This window comes from Panicum hallii, chromosome 4 (assembly GCF_002211085.1).
Source record: "Panicum hallii strain FIL2 chromosome 4, PHallii_v3.1, whole genome shotgun sequence".
Classification (NCBI taxonomy): domain Eukaryota; kingdom Viridiplantae; phylum Streptophyta; class Magnoliopsida; order Poales; family Poaceae; genus Panicum; species Panicum hallii.
The window spans coordinates 42,131,922-42,142,363 of NC_038045.1; the positions used below are offsets into that span (position 1 = coordinate 42,131,922).

The 10,442-nt window shown below is 47.9% G+C and overlaps 2 protein-coding genes across 2 annotated transcripts; both read left to right on the top strand.

Annotated features, from left to right (window-relative positions):
• The first annotated feature begins 2,936 nt into the window (after positions 1–2,936).
• On the top strand, positions 2,937–4,679 carry LOC112890501. The gene is made up of 2 exons (XM_025957382.1): positions 2,937–4,110; positions 4,639–4,679. The coding sequence occupies exons 1-2, from the start codon at positions 2,937–2,939 to the stop codon at positions 4,677–4,679; spliced, it is 1,215 nt and encodes a 404-aa protein (XP_025813167.1).
• Positions 4,680–8,583: 3,904 nt separating this feature from the next.
• LOC112890502 lies at positions 8,584–10,038 on the top strand. Its single transcript, XM_025957383.1, has 2 exons — positions 8,584–9,679; positions 9,965–10,038. The coding sequence occupies exons 1-2, from the start codon at positions 8,584–8,586 to the stop codon at positions 10,036–10,038; spliced, it is 1,170 nt and encodes a 389-aa protein (XP_025813168.1).
• The last annotated feature ends 404 nt before the right edge of the window (positions 10,039–10,442 follow it).

Below are 10,442 nucleotides of genomic sequence, written 5' to 3' on the forward strand. Positions count from 1 at the left end.
AAAATACAAAATGTAGTAGGAAATTTATTCATTAGTTGAATAGATTATAGATGTGTCCCAGGTTCAAAAAAGCAGTAGTGACTTCTGACTTGTGATTTTTGTAACTAAAACTTGAATGCAGGGACAAGGCAGACCCAAATGCAGAGAATCTATTTCATTTTGATTGATGGTCAGCAAGTTAATTAATTAGTTTGTGCTCATAATCAAAATCAGGGTCATATGCCTTGAAATGGAATTTCATTCAGCATCAATGTGGTGCATAAGCTAAATTTTGTAGTGATGCACTATGCACAGGCCTGCACAATTTGCATGAGATATATCATGAATGCTGGACCAGATTTTCTTGAGGCCAATTTGTGTTGACCACTAGCAATGCCATTTGATGTCAGCTAGCTACTTGATTGTTCATGCTGATGGTTTCCTAGGAAATAAAAGATTTATTGACTATAGCATCTATTCTGTTATTGCGTTGTCTGAAAATACAGAATAACAGCCAACTGTCCTTGTCATAGCAGATTAACGCAACAGTGTCCAATCGCATTTAACTTTATTCGTCGTGATTTCTATGTCAACTGTCCTTGTCATAGCAGAGTAACAGAACAATGTCCAATTGCACATGACTTTATTTGTTATGGTTTCTATGTTACTAATATTTTTGTGTTCTCGGTTTCTATCCTAACTTTTTAGTGCTCTCAGTTCTGATATTTAGTATAAAGTGACGTCTGACTAGCATTGCTCTCTAGAAGAAGCTCTTGGCATGTATCCTTTTTCTCTGAATGCTGGAACAACCTTTTACAGCTTTACCTTTCGCCATTTATTGTTGATCAGTAGCAGTGACAATTTGATATAAAGAAACTGGATCGTTCAGGTTGATAGTTTCTCAGGAAGTAACAGAGAATTAGTAACTATTTCTTGTGTCCTATTATTGCATAGCCATCAAGTACACAACACTAAGAGTTAACTGTCCTTGTCATAGTAGAGAAACAGTGCGACCTCCAATTGCATTTAACTTTATTATTACCCATTACTGTGTTTATAGTTTGGTATTCTCGGGACTTACATATTCAGTATTTAGTCACCATTGTCTGACTAGAATTGGTTTTCTGAAGCTCTTGCCATGGATCCTGGGGATTTGGACAGCGCTGACGCTGAGCAGCTGGCGGAGGATGTCCAAGATGGGCTGGTAATCGACGTAGAAGAGATGCAGGAAGATGAAATCCACGAGGAGGAGCAGATGGCAGTGGACATCGATGACATACTGAAGGAAGACTTCTTAGACCACGGTGTGGAACAGGTTCTAGCGGAAGTCCATGCCGCCAACGCGCAGGCGCAGGCGCAGCAGCCGTCAACCGACGACGAAGAGCTGGAGGAAGAAGAATTAGACGACGAGGAGCAGCAGCCAGAGGAAATCGACGAGGAGGAGCAGCAGCCAGAGGAAATCGACCTGGAGGAGCTGCCGGCAGAGGAAAGCCACACCGACGAACCAAGCAGCGAGGAGATGCTTGAAATGGACTTGGATCCTGGGACTGTAAGCAGGTTAAGAGCTGATGTGACTGAGCACTTCAAAGACAAGGAGAAGGACCACCCAGGGCCGAGCCAGGACCCAGGAGACGATGCAGGAGACGGCGCCTTCTGACTTCCAGTCTCAGCTCACCGAAGAGAAAGCTATGACGGACGTGATCGATGGTGGTTCTCACTTCTCATCCATGGGAGACTTGGTCAGTCAGGACGACTGAAAAGAAGGAATGAACATAAACTCCTGCTCCTTGACTTGTTTGTTCTGTAGATGCTTTCTTCGAGATGTATATAGGACTTGAGGCTCAACGTACGTGATGGATGGGATGGACGAATTGCAACATTTTTTTTCTGCCATAATCTGCTGAATTTTTTGCCCTTCTCTTGGATCCTGGCACTCTGTTGCAGTGAGATGGACTCGTAACTCGTCGTAACTTTTTCAACATGGTTCTTGGAGGATGATGTTAGCTTCCAAACAAATGTCCTGTCTGATTTGCGACTTTTTCCATAACTCTTATATACTTGCTTGTTGCTTCTTTGTAGTGTTGGCGACATGAGTACATGCCAAATGCAGGGAACTTGCGTTGGTCCATATTCAAAATTTTACATGTTTATAGCGGCTCCATGTATATTCTTTACCCTCATGGAGGAAGCATCAGTTGGTCTCACGGACCAGAAAGTATCAGTTGAGGATCCTTATGAATGAGATGAACTCTTGGCTGCCACGCTGTCTTTTTTCTTTTTTTGCACGCACTGCTCTCTTGCATAATGCATTCTGGCTGGCACTCTGTACTCTTTCTTTCTTGAGGCGCTATTGTTTATTTGCAATTGCTGCACGTAAAAATTGAGTCGTTCTTGGATGACTCAATTAGCACATGAACTTGGATGGTTTGGACGTACATCCACAACCACAACCAACTTTGGTTAGGCGCAGTTCTGGATCGAGGAGATAGATCAATGAACAAAAAAATGTAATAAATTACACTCCAAGAATTCGTATCGCAGCAGTAGCCCTCTTTAGCATCTTTTCAGATTCATGCTATGAAAAAGAGTGTCAAAATTATCATGACACGTTGGAGCTTCAAATCAAAAGATGTTAAAAGGTGGCTAGACCAAGAGAAGAGCACAATGAAGCGTGCATGGCTTGCCCGCGACTGGGAATCTGCGTGCCAGGCTGGCAACGTAACTGCTTCTGTGTTGGAACGAACGGAAAATCTTCCTCGAGAAGCTAAATCCCAATCACGTGTTGCTCCATTTACCATCCTGCCCTCGCAATCTCCGCTAAATATAATCCTAAACCATCCCCAAATCAGGCGAGGCGAGGCCACCGCCAAATCAGAAATCACCAACCCCTCGCTCTCTCCTCCTCTCCACTACCCGTGCGTTCTGCCTCGCTGCCCGAGCCCCCAATGCAAGCCCCGATGGCGGCGCCGTGGGTGATCCTACGCCGCTGCCTCGGTCTCGTCCCCAAGGAAGCAGAGGCGGAGCGCCCCGTCCCCATCTCCGTCGCGCTCAGGGAGCCGCCGCGCGTCACCGTCCTCGACGTGTCCCCAAGCGTCCGCCGCGACGACCCCAGGCCCATCCGCTCCGACAAGCTCCCCTACCTCGTCGCCACCGGCCCCGGCGTGCTCCTCGTCTGCTTCTCCTTCGACGAGGTCCCCATCGTCACCGACGACCTCATTCTGGTGCGGAACTTCGTCTCGCCGGCGGACCCATTGCGCCAACCGACCACGGGCTCCCCCGACCTCGTACCCCGGCGCACCGGGCCCTCCATGCCCGTCTCGTACAACGTCAGGAGCGTCGGCCTCACCTCCGCGCTGTTCGGCGGCTACCTGATCGCCGAGCTCCTGGTCACCAGGAGCAGCGACCGCGCCAAGCTCCTCCGCCTCTTCTCGCTCGACGACCGGTGGTTCCCCAAGGGCAGCCTCTTCTCGAGGGACGACCAGTGGAATTGGACCGAGACGGACCTGCCCTGCCCCTTGCCCACCAGGGACGGCACGAAGCGGGAGTGGTGTCCCTCCGGCGTGGTCGACCACGACAAGAAGCTCTGGTGGTTCGACCTTTCGTGGGGGCTCATCAGCTGCGACCCCAACGCCGTTGAGCCCGTCCTGCGCCTGCGCTTCCACTACCTCCCGCCGGGCCGCTTTCTCGCTGAGGCCAAGCCGTTCATCCACACGATCCGCTGCGTCAGCGTGAGCAACCACATGCTGCGGTACGTAGACATCGCCCGTGACCTCGATCTAGACGGCCGCGTCGCCGAGAGGAAGGTGTCCGTGTGGACGGCGATCCCCGACCCCGACTGCGGCGACGGCGACCACGGCATTCGGTGGCTCAAAACGTACGAGATGGGGTTCAAGGAGATCTGGAACGACGCCAGCTACCGGGAGACCCAGCTGCCGGCGAAGATCCCTGAAATCGTGCTCGTGCACCCCAAGCACCCCAATGTGGTCTACTTCTTCCTACGGAGGAGCCTCTTCGGCGTCGACGTGCCTGCGCATCGGGTCGTGTGGTTCGTCATGGACGCCCACAAGCTCGTGGCGCCGGGCTGCAGGCGCTGCGTCCTCCCTTGGGACCTGCCAGCCTCGATTGCCAACGGTAACACACATAACTGTGCTATCTTGTTTTCTCCTTGTGTGTGCTGCATTATTCAATTTCGAGTATCTTGTTTCTGGTTGCATGATCTATCTGTCTGAATTTTGAACGTCCATCCGCAACCATGTGCGGTGCTTGTTCTTTGAGTACTTGCTACCTCCTAGTACTGCATGCCCTGTTTTAGAAGTTTGCCGTACTCAATTTCCTTAGGTTGCTCAATGCAGTTGTGACTTTGCGGCTAGTCATATCTCATATATGTGTAGTAAGGCAGCAAAATGCAAAAGCAGAGCCTAATTTTGTGTCCATAACCAAAATGAGGTGCATAGGCATAATATGGAAATAGAGTTTTGTTTCTGATCTATATTGCCTGAAAATGGAATTATCTGCCAACATTCAGACTCATATATGGTGCATAAGCTGAATTTTTTTCAATGGCACAGTATGCACAGGTCTCCACAATTTTCATTTGTTTTTCAGTTTCCCAGAAATAAATGACACTCAGATGATAACAAATGATACATATGCTTACAGGTGTTAGCAATTTAGCTGCTGTGTTCATACTTTATAGTTGAGGATTACATCGACCGATGTGCATGGTCATGGATTCAGAGTTCAGATTTATTCGTTGTCCCTTATATCTAGATTCTGGAGTGATGGACTAGCAACTTATAAGTTGTTTGCATGCTCACTAGATAGGGAGGGATTGTTCTATCTGATCCTAGTGTTATCAATCAATGTTGTTAATAATTGACAACTTGTGAGAATTTTGAAGTTAGAAATCCTAATCTTTTCTATAGGTTAGCGGCAATGAACAAACTGATTCTGCATGTTAAGTTATTGCCAAGGATAAAAGAATTAATGACTGGCGGCACTGATGCTAATACTTTGTTTGAAGCTAAGGATCCAGCAAATGTTTGCAATGCCTCTGTATAGAACTTTCCATTACTATGTATAATCATCAAACAGACAACGTGCAGTTCCAGAATTCCTGTGAAGTACTTGTCCTACACTCCAGTGCGTAGGCCAGTCTTTAATTACAATCTATTCTCTGTGATTATTATGTTCTTAGTGCTGTCTTCTCAACCGTAGCAGTAACACATATTTCATATCTATCGTCACCACTAACTGACTAGGATTGCTTCCATAAAGGTATTGTGGATGCTGTTGTTCCTTCTCGAGGAGAACGCGGATTGTCATCGACAACTCCAGGGGCCAGCTCGAGTGGCGTGGGACATGAATAAGGTTTACTGCTGACTTTGCATATGTTAGTGCATTTCTGTTCTGTGAGCATCATTCTGCATTATTTTCCAGCAGCATGTATAAGAGGTCCCCTTCTGCCCAATTAAGACACTCCTCTGTTTGCGCAGGTCTGCTTGTCATCATGATGGTGCACAAACTTGTGCCCTGCTGAATACTTCGTCAAAGGTGGGAGAGTACTCAGATCATAGAATGTGGTTTGGATCATTTCCAGTGTTGGTCTCAGACAGAAATAGCACCAGGAGTTAGATCAACATTGGCCTTGCACAGAAATTGCTCCAAGATCGCTCTGTTCTATGCATGATTTCTTTCATATGTACGTAGGAGTTGAGGCTCGTGATGGATGAGATGAACTCATTGCAACATTTTGGTTGCCACTATCTGCCGTTTTCTTCTTTCTGCTCTCTTTGGTAGATAAACACGCATCCTCAATATACGTCAGAAACTGCCGTGGTTCTGGTATGCAGCTGAACCGGCCCACTTTGAGCGACTGGAATTTTGTAACTGTCCACTCGACTATGTGAACAGTGTCGGAGAAGAAGAATGGCAGTGACGAGGTTAGAGTAGAAGGGAGGCAATCTGATCCGGCGGTACGGTGGAGTAGCAGTGTTGTCAGGCAACAGTGGTGATGCTTGGTGCTGCCAGTAGAATATAGGCGGTAGGACCTGCGATGTACTGATTGCTGCGAACGAGAAAACAAGTGGTTAGGGAGAGAGGGAGAGGGAGGGGCTGTGCCGCTGTGCCCGAGTGTATTCCGTGGTTGAAATAATGGAATGGATTGCTGCCGGGGAGCGGGGGAGATGGATTGACGCGGATTCCTCTGTAAGGGGATCGAAACAGAGATACACGAAGAAAGGAGGAATATCGTTGCATGGAGATACGTATCTCTTGACGTGACAACGGGTTGCATTGCGTCCAATACCAAGCACCGAACGTGCATCACGTAGGGACACGCCTGCAAGGCGCGCCACGCAAGCTGGTCAGCTAAGTTTTGGGAAACTAAATGAAGATTGGACGAACGCTCGTCCAGGAGGGATTCTAACGATGAAAGCATACCTTATGTTATTCTAGGATCGGCAGGACATCTAGAATATCCCCAAATATTATAGGAACGATGAAAGAACAACAAGAACAAGGTTGGAAGAAATAGAATTTGAAAGATAAAAAATAATAAAAAAATAATAAAGCAATAGTTATGTGAAACGAATCGGTGCTCATAGCTTAAGATGAGGAGGGGTGAATTATGCAATTTAAAACCTTAGCTTCAACTAGTTTGCACAAAACATAGATAAAACAATACTATCTATGTATATATAGACATGGAACTAGGGTTCTTCTAGTGGTATAACCTCACCCAAACAAAAGTTTTGCAGCCTATAGCTAATCGTATAGCAAGATTCTACTCTAAGAAAGTAAAGGCACACAAGTTGCAAGTATGAACTGCAAAAGGTAAAGAAGTGGGTTAGGAGAATGCATACTGGCATGTCGATTTTTTCCTGTGGTATCGGTGGGCTAAAACCACCCCTAATCCATGTTGGAGCTCTACCAAAATACGCTCCTGGTTATCAAGTTTCTTCTAGTCAAGAGCTTAGTCTCGCCAATAAGACTAACACCACGTAGGTGAAGATCTTGCCACAAAGGCAATGCTCACCAGCTGTTGCCCTGGTCACCTTGACGCCGTCTTCACTACGGAGCTTTCCATGAAGGAGGAGTCTTCTCATCCCCCGAACACGGTCGTCGACGCCGCTCCACATCAAGCGGAAGAGTCGAAGACTTGCCGACGAGTCACCAAGACTCCAAGGGGCCAGCACAAAAGTTACAGCTATGGCTCACTCAAGAACCAAACATCCGTCAGTTCATTCAACGCCCGTCGGTTCATCCAGCGCTAAAGAGTTTTCTCCTAAATCCCTCTGTCCTTGACATGCTCTCTAAGTAATCAAATTACGATTCGTCGGATCATCCGACGCTTGAGGACCGATTCATCCGACGCAGAAGACTTTTCTTTACTTGATCGTTGTTGCAATTCTGCATTGCACTAACCCGTTCATTTTGGATACTACCGGATCATCTGACCCTTGATGCTTGCCGTTACTTGTCCAAATTATCTCGGCTGTAATTTGGACATCACTAAATATTCTATCTCTAGTTTTTGACTACAACTTTGCATTTTGACACCGTTGGACACCTTGACTATGGATTAGACTTCATCCATATGACCTAGAAATTCTACAAGCATGAGCTCACAAACTTTGCTAGTCCTATTAATTATATTGTCAGCAATCACCAAAATCATAATTATATAATTATAGTCTAATAGAACTATATTTCTTACATTATATTTAACCAATTGGATACTACTGGAAAAAAGCCCTTGAGTATCGGGCCAAAATGACCCTTATTACCGAGTGGACTAAAATTTTTGATCACCAGTACCGTTTGCATCCCTGTTGGAAACACCAGCCAATATTAACGGATTTACTTAAACTAGTATTCTAATGTACATCCATAAATCACGGTCGAGTTTATATGAAACATTTTCTGGAAACAACAAAGAAAGGAGTGCTAAAGATCAAGTAAAGTAGATCTGATTTTTAGGAAGCAGGAGGGATGAGTTGTATAAAGAGAAAAAAAGGAAGAGGAGAAAGGAAAGAGAAATAAAAAGTGGGCAATGGGTTGTGCCCAAGACCGAATCGGGATTTCGTGAATGAAGAAAGTAAGGATGCCAATAAAAAGATTGTTTCAAAGAAAAAAGGATGCCAATAAAAAGAACAAAGTGGCTGAAATTACTCACGTCTCTTCCAATCTTTCTAGACACATAGGAAAGGACTATATGTATGTAATGCTCCATAAAACTAAGGACCACGTGAAGATTGCAGCACATATAAATTCTTTTTTTGCAACAAAAGTACAAAACTTCTTCAGTTAGGCTTGGCAACACGATCTTTGTTGCAACAGAAGTACAAAACTGACATCTGCTCCTTCAGTTGAGCTGGGCAACTCGCGTGTTGGAACGAAATGGAATCTTCCTTCAAAAGGCCAACTCACTTCACGTGTTGATGCAATTACTATTATGCCCCCTCCCAGTCTCCCCTAAAACCAAACTCCAAATCACCAACCTCCCATCACTCCTCACTCTCCAGTCTCCACTGCGCTGCCCGTGCGCTCGCTCGCTGCCGCAGCTGCCTGATCTAGCCCCCAAGCGAAGCACACCAAGCTCAGATGGCTGCGCCGTGGGTGATCCTACGCCGCTTCCTCGGCGTCGTCCCCAAGCACGCGGAGGCGGAGCACCCCGCCGCCATCTCCACTGCGCTCAGGGCGCCGCCGCGGGTCACCATCCTCGGCGTGGGCCCGAGCGCCCGCCCCGGCAAGGTGCCCTACCTCGTCGCCGCAGGTCCCTCCGGTCTCCTGATCTGCTTCTCCGTCGGCGAGGCCCCCATCGAGACCGACGACCTCATCGTGGCGCGGGAGTTTCTCGCGCCCGCAGACCCGTCGCGCCAGCCGACCACGGGGTCCGCGGAGCGCATCCCACGGCGCCCCGGGTCCATGCCCGTCACATGCAACCTCAGGAGCCTCGGGCTCACTCCCGGGCTGTTTCCCGGCGACTACGTGATCACGGAGCTCCAGGTCGCCAAGCGCAGTGACCGCGCCAAGCTCCTCCGCTTCTTCTCGGCAGAACGCCTTTGGCTCGACACGAACCTGTTCAACCCGCTCTCCGCCGTGGACGCTGACCGGGAGTGGGCTCCCTCCGGCGTGGTCGCCCACGAAGGGAAGCTCTGGTTCCTCGACCTCTCGTGGGGGATCCTCAGCTGCGACCCAAGCACCATCCTGCCCGTCCTGCGCTTCCACGACCTCCCGCCGGGCCGCTACATCCACGAGCCCAAGCCGTTCCTCCACACCATCCGCTGCGTCAGCGTGAGCAACCACATGCTGCGGTACGTGGATATCGCCCGTGACCTCGATCTAGACGGCCGCGTCGCCGAGAGGAAGGTGTCTGTGTGGACGGCGATCCCCGACCCCGACTGCGGCGACGGCGACCACGGCATTCGGTGGCTCAAAACGTACGAGATGGGGTTCAAGGAGATCTGGAACGACGCCAGCTACCGGGAGACCCAGCTGCCGGCGAAGATCCCTGAAATCGTGCTCGTGCACCCCAAGCACCCCAATGTGGTCTACTTCTTCCTACGGAAGAGCCTCTTTGGCGTCGACGTGCCTGCGCATCGGGTCGTGGGGTTCGTCATGGACGCCCACAAGCTCGTGGCGCCGGGCTGCAGGCGCTGCGTCCTCCCTTGGGACCTGCCAGCCTCGATTGCCAACGGTGACATATGCAATTACGCACAACTGCAATTTACAATCATGTACTGTTGTTTTGCTTTAATTTGAAACCAGTTAATTAGTTACAGAACCAGCAGACGTTTGGACAGCCTAAATGTTCAATAATCTGTACTGCCATCAAACAGATAAAGAGCAGTGGCAGCTAATTCCCCCTTTCATACATTTACACTGCAGAGGCTAATCTCCAAAAACATTTTAACGTTGTTCTTTCAATCCTGATATTGACACATTCTGTCACCATTGACTGACTAGCATTGCTACTCTGAAGGTCTTGTGGAGGCCATTGTTCCTTTTCAAGATCAATGCGGATCATCAGCAACAACTCCGGGGACGAGCGACTGACATGAGGGATATAAAGCAAGGTTTACAGCTAACTTTTTTTAAGCGTGCTTATTTGTGTTTCGTAAAAATCACCCTGCAATATGTCCTTTACTTCTCCAGCAGCTTGAATAATAAGTACATCTCTTTTCTATCAGATTAACAGACACTACTTGTGCACGACTGCAGGTCATGAAGGTGACTGAACTTATGTCCTGTTGGATGCTTTGTGGAAGGTGGGCTACTCAGAGATTAAGGTTTAGATCATATTTCAGTACTGATCTCAGACAGTTATTGCTCTATGTTCTGTCAATTCTATGCTTCTAATTGGGATGCATATATAGGATTAAATGTGTGCATCGTGATGGTTGAGATCATATATCCTTGTGACAATTTGGAAGACTTAAATCTGTGGAAACTCTTTTTCC

Excerpts from the sequence above, each read along its gene's own strand:
- LOC112890501 (XM_025957382.1), top strand. The coding sequence starts at position 2,937 with ATGGCGGCGCCGTGGGTGATCCTACGCCGCTGCCTCGGTCTCGTCCCC. Across the intron at positions 4,111-4,638 it reads GCCAGCCTCGATTGCCAACG|GTGTTAGCAATTTAGCTGCT; the intron begins GTAACACACATA and ends ATATGCTTACAG.
- LOC112890502 (XM_025957383.1), top strand. The coding sequence starts at position 8,584 with ATGGCTGCGCCGTGGGTGATCCTACGCCGCTTCCTCGGCGTCGTCCCC. Across the intron at positions 9,680-9,964 it reads GCCAGCCTCGATTGCCAACG|GTCTTGTGGAGGCCATTGTT; the intron begins GTGACATATGCA and ends GCTACTCTGAAG.